Here is an 18,589-nt window from a genome sequence, read left to right as displayed (position 1 = left end):
GGATCCCCCAGTTTAAATTCAATATACTTTGGAACAAAAGTGAAACTGATACAAATATAATGGTAAGCTCTGATTAGCTCTAAGGAAGAAATAAAATGAGACAGCAACATGGTCTTAGACCACCACAAGGACTTTAAAATTTAGCAGTAATTACTTTAAATGATACTATAACAGAAAGTTATTTATTAGGAAGTTTAAATATCAGTTTTCTACATTCAGGTGTTCTGGTATTTTGTGCTATTTTAAAGAACTGAAATTCTTATATTTTGGTTGGTATTGTTATTTCAGATCTTTAAAAAAAATCAGAAATCTGACTCATTTCTATCTTAAAATTCAACCAGTTTTAAAATGAGTAAAATTTTATATAAACAAGGTGCACCTGTTTAGGATGCATTCTTCCATACGTAAATAATTTCCAAAAGGAGAAGAATGATGAAAATTGACACAGCAAAGCTTCTACTGCACAAATAATTCTTGCTTTGGTTCAAAGACTTTCTGAAAAGTAGAATACCCATCTGTAAGTGATAAAACTAAAAGAAGATAAATTGGTAATATATTCTTTGAAACACAAATTGCAACTTTCACTCAATAAAAACATTTCAGCTTTTGGAGATAACAAAAAGATATTTTAAAAAGTCTTCAAAGGTATCAAATAAGGCACAGAATTGTTTGAAAATGAGAGTCAAAGGAAAATATTTGGAATTGGTTTATAATTATATCCTAATTTTCCCCAAAACCAAGGCTCAGAAAAACTTTTCTTGGAAGAGCTAAAAAATGTGTGCAAAAAAATATACTCAAAACTCACCTACCCAAAGAGGTAAAAGATCTATACTCTGAAAACTACAGAACACTTGTGAAAGAAATTGAAGGTAATACAAGGAAAGAAAAACATTCCATGCTCATAGATTGAAAGAACGGATATTGTTAAAATGTCTATATTACCCAAAACAATCTACCCACTTAATGCAATCCTTATCAAAATGCTACCAGCATTTTTCACAGTGCTAGACAAACAATTCCAAAATTTATATGGAAGCACAAAAGATCCTGAATAGCCAAGGCAATCCTAAAAAAGAAAAACAAAGCTGGAGGCACCACAATTCCAGACTTTAAGCTCTATTACAAAGTTGTAGTCATCAAGACGGTATGGTACTGGCATAAAAACAGACACATAGATCAATGGAACAGAATAGAAAACCCAGAAATGGAGCCTCAACTCTATGGTCCACTTATCTTTGACAAAGCAGGAAAGAATAGGCAATGAAAAAAAGACAGCCTCTTCAATAAATGGTGTTGGGAAAACTGGACAGCAACATACAGAAGAATGAAACTGGCCTACTTCTTAGACCATACACAAAAATAAATTCAAAATGTATTAAATACTTAAATGTGAAACAGGAACCATCAAAATCCTAGAGGAGAACACAGGCAGCCACCTCTTTGACCTTGGTCATATCAACTTCTTCCTAGACAGTTGCCAGAGGCAAAGGATACAAAAGCAAATGTAAACTATTTGGACTTCATCAAGATAAAAAGCTCCTGCACAGTGAAAGAAACAATCAAGAAAACTAAAAGGCAGCTTGTAGAATGGGAGAAGATTATTTGCGAATGACATATCTGAAAAAGGGTTAGTATCCAAAATCTATAAACAATTTGCCAAACTCAACACTCAAGAACAAATAATCCAGTTAAGAAATGAGCAGAAGATATGAACATTTCTCCAAAGGAGACATCCATATGGCTAAGGGACACAAGAAAAGATGCTCAACGTCACTCATCATCAGGGAAATAACAAATCAAACCATGATGAAATACCACCTCACACCTGTCAGAATGGCTAAGTTAACGACACAAGAAAAAAACAGGTGTTGGCAAGGATGTGGAGAAAGGGGGACCCTCATGCACTGTTGGTGGGAATGCCGACTGGTGCAGCCACTCTGGAAAACAGTGTGGAGGTCCCTCAAAATGTTAAAAATAGAGCTACCCTTCGATCCAGCAATTGTACTACTAGGTATTTACCCAAAGGATACAAAAATACTGAATTGAAGGGGTACATGCACCGCAATGTTTATAGCATTATCAACAATAGCCAAATTACAGAAAGAGCCCAAATGTCAATTGATTGATGAATGGGTAAAGAAAATGTGGTATTTATATACTATACTACACAATATCACATAGCCATCAAAAACATGGGTGAAGCTAGAATATGTTATACTAAGCAAAATAAGACCGAGAAAGACAAATGCCACAGGATTTCACTCATATGTGGAATTTAAGAAACAAAACAAGAGGAACACAGGGGAAGGGAAAAAAAAGAGAGGGAAGCAAACCATAAAAGACTTAATTGTAGAGAACAAACTGAGGGTGATAGGAGGAGAGGGTGGGGATGGGCTAAATGGGTGATAGTTATTAAGGTGGGAGACTTGCTCTGATGAGCCCTGGGTGTTATATGTAAGTGATAATCACTAAATTCTACCCCTGAAACAAACATTACACTATTAGTTACCTAACTAGAATGTAAATAAAAATTTGAAATAAAAGTCAACAATGACATCATTAATACTCTTTGTTTTTTAAGGATTTCACATTCTGAAAAATAAATATCTTACTTTCTTTTTAAAAATTATTGAACTTAATTCATTTTTACACTGTGGATAGTTTGTAATTTTTGAGCATTTTATTGTAATTACTTTTGCTTAGTAATTATTTTCACTGGAATGTTAATATATGCCTCCCATTCATATTTTGTGGTTAATTTTTATTTGATGCTTTATAATATTTATACATGTTCATATTTTGAGTGTACTAAATATATACTTCCACAGTTTTAAATTCTAAACACTTTTAAATGCAGTTTTGTCATTTTTCTCTTGTATCACATCATTGTGTATGAATCCCTCAATTCCTAGTTAACAGTTTAGATATTTCCAAATCTCCAAATTTGAGGATGGTACCAATACACAAACAGATAAATGCAGCTTTTGGGATGTTTGTATGAGAAGATGATCAAGAAGTTTAAATGTTCTAAAATTTTAATTTTCATTGGCTTATTACTAAACTCATGATCTTTCCTCACACCTGCTCCACCATTAGCCCTTTCTATCCATTGATAGCACCCAGATGCTTCCAATTGTTGAGAACAAAACTCCTGGCTTTGTCCTTGATGAAAGCGTTCCTTCCCTCTTGCTATACAATCATCAGTAGCAAATCCTGTTGACTTTACCGTCAAAACATATTCAGGCATAGACCACTTCTCATTAGCTTCTCTGCAGATGCCCTGGCCTAAGGTCTCCATCATATCATTCTGGATCACTCTGGTGTCCTTACAGCACCCAGGAACATCCTTTTTTAAAGATTATTTATTTATTCATGAGCGAGACACAAAGAAAGGCAGAGACATAGGCAGAGGGAGAAGCAGGCTCCCTGCGGGGATCCTGATGTGGGACTTGATCACAGGACCCTGGAATCATGATCTGAACCAAAGGCAGACACATACCACTGGGCCACCCAGGTGCCCCCTCAGGAACATTCCTTTAAATTTCAGATCCAATCACATCACTCCTCTGCACCAGACCTTCCTAGAGCTCCCCATAGCTTTTGGAGTCCAGATGTCCTTACAGGGAGATCAGCCCTCACCCCTTGCTCAAGACCGAAGAGGAGAGGGAAAGTCTACTGGATTTACTCATATTTTTGTTTACCACGTAGTTTCTTCCTAATGCTCCAAACTTCCTCCTTCTATTGTTACCTTTCTGCTTAGAGAACCCCCTGTAAGCAATTCTGTTTAAGTCAGGTCTGTTGGTGGCAAGTCTGCTCAGTTTTCCCTCATCTGAGAATGTCTTGGTTTCCTCTTCCTTCCTGAAGGATTTTTTTTTTTGCTGGATGTGGGATTCTGAGTTAATTTTTTTTCAGTACTTTAAAAATGTTGTACCACATACTTCTGGCTTCCATGGTTTCTATTAAGTCCCTGTCATTCAAAATGTTCCCCTCTTAAAAAGTAGGTATTTCTTGCCTTTTTTTTTTTTTTTGGTCTTTATTTTTGAAAAGTTTGACTGTGAAGGTTTTTAGTATAGGTTTCTCCTCTTTGGAGTTTGCTCTTGCTATGTTTATGGGGTGTGTGTGTGTGTGTGTGTGTGTGTTTGTGTTTTGGTCAAATTTAGGAAACTTTTGGCCACTTTTTCTTCTAATACTTTTCAGTACTGCCCTCTTTCTCTTCTCCTTCTTATACTCCAATGATATGGGTGTTAGATCTTTTGTATTAGTCCGACAGATCCCTGAGGACTAGTCATTTTTATTTTTCTTAGTCATTTTCCTCTAGGTTCAGAATGAGTAATTGCTATTGTTACATTTTTTTGGCTTATTGATTTTTTTCTCTTTTGCCTCCTCTATTTTTTCTAAGCCCATCTACTGAGGTTTTGAAATTTTAGTTATTCTACTTTTTTGTTCTAAAATAAACTGATTTTCCATTTGGTTTTTCTTTATATTTTCTATTTCTTTGCTGAGACTATTTTTTCCATTAGTTTTGTGTTCATAATTGCTTATTGAAGCAGTTTTGTGATGGCTGTGTTAAAACCTCCGGCAGAAAATTCTAACATTCTGTCAGATTTGTTTTGGCACCTATTGATTGTCTTTTAAAATTCAGTTTGATATCTCCTGGTCTGACAATGGTCCCTTGCTGGAGGCGCTTCTATTATGTCTTTTTTTTTCCATATAAGGGAATGAAGGTTCAGATGGGTCCCAAAACATACCTTTCAAAATAGGACTGGGAGCTGAAACTAGAATCTAAGTGTGTCTGATATCAAAGCCAGGCTCTTAAGCTCTCAAATTATAGACAAATATGTATAGTGCAATTCTATTTTTATAAGAAAAAATGTACAGCTAGATATGGATTTCTAGCATAGAGAAAATTTAAGAATAGACTTCAAAATTTTAGCTGGTATATTTAATGATTATAATATTTAAATGATTTCCATTTTAGTCTTTCTGTGTTTTAAATTATCCATAACCATCTCAATTTAATCACCTGTCCATTTTATGATTCTGAATAAAGTTCTGGATATCTTACATATTTGCTTAAATTAATTTAAAAATTGTGTTGTTCAGGCTTTATTTCTCATGTGACTAGTCACAAATTATGTGCTCTAAAAGCAACTCATTTAAATGTTAAAATAAAAAAAATTACTCTTTACTTTTAGACTCTTATTTGCAGGAAGTAGATTTAACACATTTTTGTTAAGGCAGAAAATTTGTTTTCTGTTTATTTTTTTCATATTCTTTAATATTAATTTTGTAGTTAAAGTTGTTTAAAATTTAAATCAGATTATTTTCAAACCAGCACTTTTTGGTAGTGAAAATAATTAAATTCCATGATCTCTCCATTCTCTCATCCTCTTCTTTTTTTTTCCTCTTCTACAGTCAGTATCTAAAGTAGCAACAAAAACCTTTGGAATGATAATATATTTTTGTCTAATAGACTTGAATGACATGGTATATTTTCACATCATGTTGCCATGACTACAAAACCCTTGAGCTCATCTTCATTTAAATATGTTCACTGTTAAATTAGAGATGTAGCTTAAGCAATTTGGGATACTCTATAATTTTTGTTTAAAACATTGGTTATATGGTAAGTCTTAAGTTCACTCTGTCAGTGAGAATAATGCTAGCATGTTGCTGCCTATAGAACACCTATTCTGTTTCATAATTCTTCCAACAGCAGTTAAAAAGAAAAGGCCAACACTTGTCTAGGAGAGATTTTCAAGTTCTGTCTAGGAATTTGCCACTCAGGTACAGAGCAAAATTTATGTATGTTGTGAAATAAATCAGAAAGCTTTTCCTAAATTCCAAGATGTCTGCACTGACATTGAGACTTCGCAAAAATACCCACAAGCCCACACCAGAATTGCTGAAAAACCTTCAAATGACAACAAAGGTCTTTCCATGACTGATTTAGAAGTGTTTGTCTAGATACAGCCCCCTTGAGCCCCTCTCTGTGTGAAGGTGTGGCTGTTGCACATTGCAGGGACTCCACACTGACTTGCTAGTCAGGGGTGAACTTTGCAGAGAAAATAAAGCAGTGGCCCTAAATGAAAAATAGTTAGCACCTGAAAATTTATATTTGGTTACCTCTTTTCCAGAAGCCCCACATATTAGAGAATGAAGATATGAATTTACTTTGTGTGAGTTTGTGTGCGTGTGTACGTGTGTGTGTGTGCACGTGTGCAGGCATGTCAGAATAAGCATGGTATCAGACAAGTACACAATTTTGCACACTCCAGATTGCTTAAGTACTATTTTTTAAAAACCTGACTAGCTTTGAGGACTTTAATGTCATTCAAATACTTTTCTTTTCAATTGAAAACAAAACCAAAATCTTTAAATAAGTAATAGTATAACAAAGAGAAAAAAATTGGTTTGACCTTGATACTCTTAGACTTGATCTTTAAAATGATATTTATTTAAATTTTATGGAATTAAAACAGCAACAAATATATCTAGATTCTTCAAATGGCTACTCACAAATTCATATGAAATACTAAGAATTACTAAATTTTCTAATATCATATTTTATCCTCTATTAAAAATCTATTAGGATGAGGCTTTGCCTAGGCAAAAAACACAAGATCAAATTCTAAATAAGGTGCAGCCGGCAGGGCGGCGAACTGTCTGGCCTGTAGCCTTCCTCCTTGGTTGAGGAAATGACCAACCAGTACAGTATTCTCTTCAAACAAGAACAAGCCCATGATGATGCCATTTGGTCGGTTGCCTGGGGGACAAACAAGAAAGAAAACTCTGAGACGGTGGTTACGGGGTCCCTGGATGACCTGGTGAAAGTCTGGAAGTGGTGTGATGAGAGACTGGACCTACAGTGGAGTCTAGAGGGACATCAACTGGGCGTGGTGTCTGTGGACATCAGCCATACGCTGCCCATCGCTGCATCCAGTTCTCTTGACGCTCATATTCGTCTCTGGGACTTGGATAATGGCAAACAGATAAAATCTATAGATGCAGGACCAGTGGATGCCTGGACTTTGGCCTTTTCTCCTGATTCCCAGTATCTGGCCACAGGAACTCATGTGGGGAAAGTGAACATTTTTGGTGTGGAAAGTGGGAAAAAGGAATATTCTCTGGACACGAGAGGAAAATTCATTCTTAGTATTGCATATAGCCCTGATGGGAAATATCTGGCCAGTGGAGCCATAGATGGGATCATCAATATTTTTGATATTGCAACTGGAAAACTGCACACGCTGGAAGGCCATGCTATGCCTATCCGTTCCCTGACATTCTCCCCGGATTCTCAGCTCCTGGTCACTGCATCAGATGATGGCTACATCAAGATCTATGATGTACAACATGCCAATTTGGCTGGCATGCTGAGTGGCCATGCATCATGGGTGCTGAATGTTGCATTTTGTCCTGACGACACCCACTTTGTGTCCAGTTCATCTGATAAAAGTGTGAAAGTTTGGGATGTTGGAACAAGAACCTGTGTTCACACCTTCTTCGATCACCAGGATCAGGTCTGGGGAGTAAAGTACAATGGAAATGGCTCAAAGATTGTGTCCGTGGGTGATGACCAGGAAATCCACGTCTATGATTGCCCCGTGTAAACACCAGAGTCTCGCAGGCTGGTGTGCAGGTCATGACATTCCGTACCTCTCTAGCTTTAACAAAACAGAGTGTTTATTGGAACAGAAGCTTAAATTTTGTAGATATGGTATCTGTTCATACTTTAACATAAAGTGTTCATAACACACAAAAAAAAATTCTAAATAACTATAAATCTATAATTCCCCATATATAATTGTGGATAAATGTATTGGAAGGGATGACATTCGGCGTATGTTTTTATTAGCAAACCTAATTCTGCATAAAGTATTAAGAGTTTTTATAAAAATGAGCTGTTCATAAATCCTAATGCACTGTCTAATCTTCCTACCTCCAGTTTCTTTCAAAATGGAATACTAAAAATAATTAACAAGTCAAAATAGAGAAAGAATCTAATAATCCAGAATTCTAATAATCCTTCACTTTGATTTCCAGGATCACAAACTGACAGTCACTACTTATTGCAAATGACCCCTGGTCTTATTTTGGTTTTCAGTAAAGCAAACCAATAACAAATAAATTAGAAGTGACCTTTTCGTTTAAGTGAAGCAGGTAGAGTAAAATATTTAACAGGTTTAAGAAAGCAAATAAAAGTGTGTGAACTTAGTTGGTTTAAATTTCCCTGAAACAGGGATCCCTGGGTGGTGCAGCGGTTTAGCGCCTGCCTTTGGGCCCAGGGCGCGATCCTGGAGACCCGGGATCGAGTCCCACGTCGGGCTCCCGGTGCGTGGAGTCTGCTTCTCCCGCTGCCTGTGTCTCCGCCTCTCTCTCTCTCTCTCTCTCTCTCTCTCTCTGTGTGACTATCATAAATAAATAAAAGGAAAAAAAAATTTCCCTGAAACAGTCCTTGTCTGCTTAGCCTTTTCTTCTGAGGGGAAAAATCAGCCTAAAAGCAGTAGTTTGGGGTTCCTGAGCATGTGACTACATTGCTTTGGAATTTTCCAGTGGTGTTCCACTGCATAGAATAAAATCCAAATTCTTTCTCTTGGCCCCCATCACTCTCTTTGACTCACATTCTACCTCTTGTGCATCATTTTCTATTTTCTAACCATAGCAGCCTATTTCCATCTTTCAAATATACTAAGCTTATTTCTGCCCCAGGGCCTTTGCATCTGCTTAGGATACTCTTCCTCAGGTCTTCACAGCTCTTAATTCAAATGATACCTTTCAAGTCTTTCCTGAGCTTCACTGTGAAAGTAGTCCCCTCAAATGCTCTGAAGATTATTTTAATAGTTTATTTAATTATGTGTTCGTTTTATGTTCAGTCTATTGTTTTCTGTTTAGTCTAACTAGAATAATGGACAAGTTTCTTTTAGAACCATGCCTAGATCTGTGTCTGACACATATGATGTGCTCAATAATATTTACAGACCGAGTGGCCTTCAGGTTACTTCAAAGGTGGGGTCTGTGACAGTCTAATTTTGTCTAAGAACTATCATTTGCATTTTACAACTCACAAAAATGTCCATGTACAATATCTCATTATATTCTTAGACCTTTATGCAATCTGAGGAAGTTAAGGTGAGGTGATATTGTCCTCCTTTCTATAGAGTAGGAAGTGGCCACTTTGTGACTCATATCCAGATTTCAGTGGTGTGGTTGATGCTGATATTGTGTCCTTCCCTGTCCTTCCTCCATTTTTCATGAGCCCCAGATGGCTGGGATGAAATGATGGGACTGGAATCATGCACCACAGCTGGCTGTCTGGACTCTGGTAGCCAGTCTCCCCACATTTGGCATCAGTCCTACCCGACCTGACCACTCAGCTATTGCTATCACCAGTAGGCACAAAGTCACCTTTTCTTCCTTCCGTATTAATTTTACTTCGTATAGAGGAAAATAAACGCTATTTGCTTAAAAGCCACAGGGTCTTTATTAGTGTTACAAAACATCATCATGAAAACTTCTATTATACCCTAGGAGAACAACAGAGGCTTATGTTGTAGAGGTATTTTCCCTGAAATATAAAGAGTTTCTTTTTGGAACTCATGGAATCTTTGGGTTAGAAGTTAGTTTTTGTAGGTGAGAAAATAAGCAGAAAGGCATAGTGATCTGTTAAAGATCACTTAGCTACTTAATAGTAGAGCTAGGACTGAATCTAGATGGTTGACCTTCCAGTTTACATGATTAATGCCTCTTTGGAAATTAAATCAGTAGTTTTGCAGAGCTTGAAAGAATGAAAAACAAGGAAAACAAGAAAAAAAGTAAGTAATCTGTAGGCTGTGATGATACCCAGTGATTTATATTGAGTAAATACATATAACATCGTTAATTTACTTGACAAATGTTTATTCCATGCCTATCTTATTGTAGGCTCTATGCTAGACACTAGGGGTATAATGAAGAATATGATAACATTTCTCTCTTCAAGAGCTCATGGTCAAGTGGGGAGACTAGCCAATATTAAATGTGCAATTTTGATACACAGCGTCAGGTGCTACGATAAACACAAGCACTTGGGAACACAGAGATGTGGCAGCTAAGAAGAGTAGTTCCTGGAGCATACTGTTTCCAAACTAAGATCTAAAGGATGAGAAAGAAATATGTGTACAGAGAGGGAAAATGTTCCAGGCAGAGAGGGACACGCATGTCAATACAGATGCATTCCCATCCAACATGACCAAAACACAAAAATAAAATAATCATTATCCTTATTCTTTTGTCATCTTTTGAACCACAGTTCTTTGTGAGGAATCACACATGGTACTCCAATACCTGGATTGCCTCGTATGTGTTTTTATCTAGACTATCACTTTATAACAGACTCAACATCCTGACAAAGTGGGTTATAGTGAGACCCCACTGGCTGGAAGTGCAGAGGGGCAGGGCTTTATGAATTTTGAAGAAGGCCAGATTCTCATTTATCTAGATCACTTGCACCTACCTTGGAAAATCTTTGGTGTCTACCTCCACTATGTAATTTAAAATGAACATATTAAGGTGGCATTGTGCCCGATAATATTAATACATTGTCACAATGAGCAACACAGTTTTATCCTTGGGCTAACTGCCTTAGGGCATTTAAGGATCTATGCCTTTGTAAATTGACAACCCTGAAAATTAAAATTGTTTTTCTTAAAATCTACATGTTTAGAACCATCTTGCCAATAATTATTATGAGTCATAAATTAGAATTTCCTCCTCTAAGGATAATCAAAAGTAGATGTTAATCAAAACAAAAGCTGAATGCTTTCTTTTATTCTTTGACCAACTGATGACTCATTTCAGATACCTGCCCAAATCTCACATGTTTCTGATTTTATCACCTCAGGCAGAATGATTTTGAGTATACATTTGTTTCTTTTCCTCATTTAAAAGTAATTATGGAGAGCCATCCATTTCCTAAGCATTCTGCTAGATACTAGGAACACGGTTTGGTTCTTATCTGTAAAGAATTTATAACAATAGGAAGAGACTGGAGGGAGAGTAGAAGTAGAGGAGCTGCCAGCAAGGATACTAGGAAAGAAGGCATCTGGGGCGAGAACTACTGAATCAGAATCTTTGGGAGGATCTGGCCTCAAGAATTTGCATTAAAGGAAAGAAACAAAAACCTCAGGTTATTCTCATACACATTCAAGTCTGAGAACTTTTGTTTTGGCAAGGGAAGGTCACTTAAGAGTTTTAAGCAAACAAGTAGGGTGAGAGGTTAAGTGTTTTAGGAGGTAGCTCTATGAAGCAGGGCAGGGCATTTGAATTTTGTAATGTAAATTGGATTATTTTGATTATGTGGCATCAACTATGGGAGGAAGGGTGGGATAATATACAGAGGAGAAATAAATTTAGGACTTGGATGAAGAATTAGTTTCACATGTTATTTAACAATTTTAATTAGTTGAAAGTTTCATATTTTACTTATTTTGTCTTTTTGCAAAAGCATATTCCATTTGATCAAAATGCCTTAGTTAAAAAATATCAAGTAATGAAGGTGATAATGAATTGGAGCGAGGCAAGCACAGAGACAGGGAGGGTGCAGTGATAGCTAAAGATAAAAAAGATGAAAACTATGGCAAGAGGAACAGGATGGGGAGAAGGGAGTGACATCACAACAAAGGAGAAATTAAAGGACTTGGTTTCCAGTTGGGTGGAAAAAACAAGAAGCAAATAGCTGTGACTTAAAAAAAAATTCATTATTTTGTAATTATTGGATATGGAACTGAGTCAATATGATTTACCTTGATGAGATCACTTTATGGAAGTGGTTCGATGGAAAATAGGCCAAAGAAAGTACAGCTTAGCATCATCCTTCACTGTTCTGAAAACAGCTGCACTGATGACAGTTTATGCATCATCTTTGGATTTAAGACTTGCTATTCGGCTTCCGGCCCCACCATGCTGTGCTGCAATGATGTCCTCATGCGCCCGCTTCTTGCACTGTGCTACGAGCACTTCATCAGTAGGATCCATGCTCTTCTACTGCTACCGTGACCCACACATAGTAGACCCTCCGAACTTGGTTTTAGAATACACAAACTGATTAGTTGTGGTGCTGATTGGAAGTAGCACTTTCTGGCTTAAAATAGCTTCCAGTGAACCCATAGTGGGTGCCTCTAGTCTTCAGCAAGGCCACCTTGTCCTCTGGCACTACTCTTATCCTGGAGAATCCAAATGAAAGGTGTTGCATTCAGTCACACAGAGAATTAGGATCCTGTGTGTCCTATCAGGGAATAGCTTGAGTCTGAGATCTCCTGTGTGAACCTTAGCAGATGGCTTTCCAGATGTTTTTCTTGGTTAACAGCTGCCATCGGTTTGACTTTGCAGAAATAACTGGGGTTTGTCCATAGTCTTTCAGATTAAAGTCTACAAAAATTTTGCATAAAAGAGTGAAAGTACTGCTACTTGCAAATGTTACAATTATTTAATAGAAATTTTAAGAAGTGGAATTTTGAAAGCTTTAGATTTGCTTTCAACTTTAGTTGCTAACCTCCCCTAGTTCATGACAATTCTAGAATGTTAGGGCTGAATAGGACCTGGAAGATGATTTACTCCAGTCCCTACCTTAGAAATGAGAAAACTCAGACCCAAAAAAGCTGGGTGACATGCATAAAGCCTGTGGCTCACTGGCAAAGAGGTTTAGAATCCAGCTTTTGTGGTAGTTTGCTTAATGTATAAGGATTCTGTTTTAGGTTTATTTTGACTAATTGCTTATTTTGCTCCCCCATTTATACCAATTGTCCATTTCTTCTTAAATTCCTTTTATTTCTTTGATGTCTCTCTTTATTTTCCCCATGATTTGTGGTTAATGGAGTTCAGTCAGATGGAGTAACCCTAATACAAACCACCAAATATTATTATTTTTTTCACCAAATATTATTATTTGTTATGTAGTAAACACCAAGTCTATTTCTATGTAAATCAATTGCGCTCATGATATATAATGAAACAGAGAAAGAAATTTCTATGGTCCCATGAAAATGTCTATCCACTGGGTTTCATCTTGAGTTAGTGAAAAGCTCTGTAGTTACTGTTTAATATCAATGGTACCGTGCTAAATCTTTCACATATGAGGTAAGTAAGGTTACCCTCCCTATACACTTAATAAATTGATGCTCAGAAGTATTAAATAATTTGCTTAAGTTGCACCACTAAAAAGTCAACTGATAGTCTGGAACAACAGCCCCTTATTTGGAAATTCCTGAGCAGCGCATGAGCTGCCATGTGAATCTTATCTCAGCAGGTTAACAAAATTCAGGGAATAGTGAGAGGGTTGGGAGGTATCTCACAAAAAAGATGGTTTCACAGACTATTTGAGTCATTAAAACAGAGACAGAGAAAAAAAATTGACTCAAAATCTCTGTTTTATCCAGCAGAAATTGCCAATGTAAAATACATTTTTGGGATGGTGGGAAAACACTGCATTTGGTGGCTGCAATTTCACTCCTTGAAAGCCAAATGCTGTGGTCAGGGTTCATATTTCTACAGCACGTGGCCCTCTCTCCAGCTGTGTGCTTGCCACAGTGCCGCTGTGTAGACCTCTTCTCATTTTCATTCCATTCCCTTCGTAACCTCATTTCTGGTTAAGCAGGCAGGGCTCTCTGCTTACGTCATAGCCTTCATTGTTGTGTTTGATGCTTTCAGGTTAAACAACAGCAACAACCATGCCATTATAAATTTTAAATTAATTACTTAGCTTTAGAATTTTTTTATAGGACTGAAAACATCCACAGAAGAATAAAAGCACTTTATTTCTATATATTAGATCAGATTTCTGCAAATATGTGCAGCCTACTTTGCACTGTATTTCATTTGACTTTATGCATTTTATTTTACCAGAAGTATAATGAGAAATACTTCTTAATGCTTTCAGTTCATAGAAAGAAGTAATTGCACACCAATAATGAGGGAAGATATGAGGAATGTCTCCAAGTCTGCGTTCTAGCTCTGCCCCTGACATTTTCTATGGCCTCGGTTTAGGTGAATTCCTTTAACTTCTGGAGCTATTTCACTCACTAAAAAAACATGTGAATCATAAATACCTAGTTCTTTCAGAATCTTTGACGTAAGAGGATATTGGAAAAATATTTAAACTACATAAAAACATGTAGGATAAAAATGGAGTGAATAGGCTTTTATTCCCCTCCCCCTTTAAAAATAGCCTCATCCTGTGACTTGAATGCTTTGGAGACCTGGTTATTTAGTTATTAAGCCATTAGAAAGGCTGCCTTCCCACCTGCTCCCATGCACTAGACAAACCACCATCAGATTTGGATGTGTGCTTATGAGTGCATGCAAAACACTATTCCCGCTACAACCCGACCTTCACTCCCCTGCCTCTCTCTCTCTCTCTCTCTCTCTCTCACTCTCTGTGTCTTGAAATCTTTACTTATGAATTTTAACACAAAATATCTGAACAGACTGACTTGTTGTGACTACCTTTTTACCTTTCAATCTCCTTAACTGGAGAAACAGAAATACCTTCTTCCTGAGATTTTTACAATCTGGCGACTCTAAATCACTTATGTTTATCTATAAACCTGTTCCTCGCATCGAAAAAAGGCTTAGCTTTTTACATGCTATTTCATTCACAAAATATTTAGGTAAAACTAATCCTTCATTTAAAGAATGTATTGAGGGATCCCTGGCTGGCACAGCGGTTTGGCGCCTGCCTTTGGCCCAGGGCGCGATCCTAGAGACCCGGGATCGAATCCCACGTCGGGCTCCCGGTGCATGGAACCTGCTTCTCCCTCTGCCTGTGTCTCTGCCTCTCTCTCTCTATCTGTGACTATCATAAAAAAATAAATAAATAAAAAATAAAGAATGTATTGGGATGAATTACCAGAGTGAGAAAAGAAAGCAATTAGCATTTAGAAAATGCCAGGTCCAAGGTTTCACCAAGGAACAGAGAAAAAAAAGGTAATTTAGACATTGATATGGTTTATTAAGTAGAAGGAACTCATATGTTTATGAATTAGCAGACAAATCTCAGCAAATACATTCTATCAGTAAAAGGAGACTAAAAAAGAAATATATGCTACTTGCCACAAGGGAAGTGATAAAGGATACTCAGTCTGATAGAAAGTTGAGATACTTTTAAAATACAGCCTCTTCCCTCAAAATAAATATGAAAGTTAAAAATAACTAACATTTACTGAGCATTTTGTATGAGCCACTCATTGAGTTAAGCATTTTAAAGATATTGAGCTAAGGACAATTATAATCCAGTTTTATAGGTGAGAAAATGGGTGCTCAGAGATGATAGGAAACTTTGTTCAGTGTCATCCAGCTAGTAAAAGGCAGAGCCAGCAGGTGCTGGAGCCCAGGACCCATAGTTGGAACTACTGGAAGATCTGAAATCTCAAGATCTGTAAAATTCTTAAAGAATTCTACAAAGGTGGGGCACCTGGGTGGCTGAGTTGGTTAAGGGTCCAATTCTCAGTTTTGGCTTAGGTCCTGATCTCAGAGTCCTGGGATCCAGTCCTGTGTTGGGCTCCATGCTAAGCATCCTCTTGAGATCCTCTCTCTCCTTCTTCTGCCCCTCCCACTCCCATTCTTTCTCTAAAATAAGTAAAATCTTAAAAAAAAATCTAAATAGGCCTCATTTAAGAAGACAGGTTGGGAAGAAGGAATGTAAATGAGTAAGTGGCTAAGTAAGAAGAATAAGTACAAAAAGGTTGGAAATGTTTAAAATGAAACTGATAAAAAAATTTAAAAATGAGTATTTAGAAAAAGAAAAATTCAATTATTCCTATGAATATATACCCCTATAAATATATTTTTATGAATTCCTATGAGTGAAAGTGTTCAGTAGGCACAAACTTCCACTTATAAATAAGTCATGGGACTTTAATGTACAGCATGGTGACTATAGTTAACAATGCTATGCTGTATATTTGAAAATTGTTAAGAGAGTAGATCTTAAAAGTCCTCAATCATGAGAAAGAAAATTGTAACTAAATATGAAGGGTGTTAACCAGATTTAACATCTATCCTGATCATTTCACAGTATATACATATATTGAATCAGTATATTGTATACTTGAAACTAATATAATGTTACATGTCAGTTATATCTCAATAAAAAAGTTTTCAAAAGATATAGAGATCCCCTCCCCCAAAAGAAACATATGGATTCCTTATTTTACTTAAAAAATTAAAAAAATATTTTTTAAGTAGGCTCCATGCCTAGCATGGAGCCAAGGCAGGGCTTGAACTCAAAACCCTGAGATGGAGAACTGAGCTGAGATAAAGACTTGGATGATTAATGGACTGGGCCACCCAGGTGCCCCAATTCCCTATTTTAGGAAAGGAAAAAAAACATTTAAGATAGCAACACAAAAACTACATATTACATGAAATACATTCCTTATTTAGTAAGGGTGTTTAATGTATTAACATAAAGTTTGTTCAGAAACAATTATAAATCTATTAATTGAGTTACTTTTAAATATTTTCACTTTCTACTACCATTTGAGCTGCATGCTACTGCACTGTGGTCTAACACTGTTAGGGAGCTGCCGGCGTAGAAGACAGCAAACGTAAGAAAAATAAATAAGGTGTGGCAATCTGATCAAGCTGACTTCCGAAATTCTGACTGTGGTGTTTCCACTTCCTGGTCGCAAACAACCCTGGAAAAGTTGTCTAGTTCTTCGGAGGGGCCTCAGTTTTCTCATCTGTAAAGTGGATGCATGATTACTCTCTCTATCATCAGGTTATAATGAGGAAGAGTTGTGTTAAAACGGGAAAGGGATCAGAAAAGCCCCTGGTACACTGCGAGCCATCAGCCAGTGTTAGCTGCCGTTACGACACCTGTGATGAGTGGCTGAACAAGTGGGGTGGGGACCTAGAGACCGGAGAGGCTGATTACCTCGTGGTGTGAAGGAAACATCTCAGATCATCTGATTGCGGTTATGAGCTGGGTGCTTGGACGCAGTGCCTGCCTGGCCCTTCCCTAGTTCTAACCCGAGCAGAACTGCTTTTCTGTCTTTCATACATTGTGTTTTCACCTAAGATTTTTATTTCAGGAGATGATCTGCTCCTTAAAAATTATTTGAATTTTATTTACTACTATTATTATTATTATTATTATTTTTTTTTTTTAAATTATTTGAATTTTCACAACAAGATCCACTGAAGCTTCTGATCAAGGAAGAAATATGATTGGATCTGAATTTTGGAATAACTTTGGGAATACTTCTTTAGTTATTTAGCAAAGATTACATCGCACAACGTAACAGAAACTGTTCTAAACCTTTTATAAATATTAATTGATGGAAGCTGGGGAGGAGGATACGAAAAAATCAGACAAGGGATTTCCCCCAAAACTCAGCACCTATAGTACCGAGAGCCCTCTTATATTCACCTTATAAACAAGCCCTTCACTATCAGTTCTTTTTGCTTCTTCTAAACTTAACGTTTTTTTCTTCATATAGTTGTGAGAACTTATAAAGAGTTTGGGGATAAAATTTTTTTCACTACTATGCATGTTGGACTTGTTAGGAATTATTCTGATAGACAGGAACTCACTATGGGCAGAGTTGAGGCTCTCCTAGGATTGGGGTGGGCCGGAGTGATGAATGATCACGTGCTACGATGAAAGCCAGGCATAGCTCTCCACACCACTGGTACCACTCGTTGGCAGGGAGGTGGGGGTGGTGTTCTGGAAATCTTTGCAGATGCTTTTGGTTGCCATGAAAACGAGGTGCTGCTGGCATTTAGTGGGTGGAGGCCTACGGATGCTAGACATGCTGCGATGTACAGAGTAGTTGCTCATCCTCCAAGGCTTTCATATATGCAAGAAAGTAAAACACTTGAGTATAACTGCAGAAGCCTGTAACCTGATGCTTTTACAAAAGGTAAAACACATAGTATTTTGGTATGGTTTTAATATATACTGAATTTATCAGGAATGGAACTACCGCATGTATGGAGGAGAGACTGTATCCTGTTCAGGTTTTTTATTTGCCAGGAGTTGTTCACTGTTTTGGAAAATAACATCACAAAGCAGTAACACTGCTCTTGGCATGAGTTTCTGATCTACTCACCTGAACAGTCAGCCTTTGTAGCTGCCACATTCACCAGGAGCCCATGGTGGGTCTACCCCGGGGCGGATGCAAGTGTTTGATTACTTCATTATGTCACCTGCTGAAGTTGTGCTTCAGGGCATTTATATATTTTTCCTTTAAATCTAGGGCATCGTATTTGTTTCTTTGAGATAGTCTGTGCAGATAGGTTATATTGAAATTTCTTTGAGGCAAATAAAGATGTCTCATAAAATATCTGCTATAAAAATGGAGCTTGGAGTATGACTGGGTTGAGAGTCAATGTGTCAAAGTAACACAAAAGCACTTCCAAACCACTCGGTTTCTCTTATTCTATAGTGGATAGGGAATCAATTTCATTTCTTGATTTGACTTTAACTTTTCCGAGCGGAGGCCACTTTTATTCACACGCTGTGGAAAGTGGAGGATGATAAAGCACTCGAAAAGCAAGAAGACCCTTGTATGTGTGCCACGCTGGGCCCCAGCCATCAACGTGCAGGGGA

General features: G+C 37.2%; 2 protein-coding genes across 3 annotated transcripts in view; one reads left to right on the top strand and one right to left on the bottom strand.

The window, feature by feature from the left end:
* Window positions 1–18,589, bottom strand: part of B3GALT1 (beta-1,3-galactosyltransferase 1) — a 504,607-nt gene that overhangs the window by 157,951 nt on the left and 328,067 nt on the right. The gene's annotated exons all lie outside the window — the stretch shown is intronic.
* Window positions 6,647–7,707, top strand: LOC140598179 (uncharacterized). Its single transcript, XM_072751845.1, has one exon. It carries the CDS (start codon window positions 6,699–6,701, stop codon window positions 7,611–7,613), a length of 915 nt encoding a protein of 304 aa, XP_072607946.1. The 5' UTR covers window positions 6,647–6,698; the 3' UTR covers window positions 7,614–7,707.

Source organism: Vulpes vulpes, chromosome 3 (genome assembly GCF_048418805.1).
Source record: "Vulpes vulpes isolate BD-2025 chromosome 3, VulVul3, whole genome shotgun sequence".
NCBI lineage: Eukaryota > Metazoa > Chordata > Mammalia > Carnivora > Canidae > Vulpes > Vulpes vulpes.
Note: the sequence above shows the minus strand (reverse complement) of the source record. Positions and strands in the feature narration are given on the sequence as shown.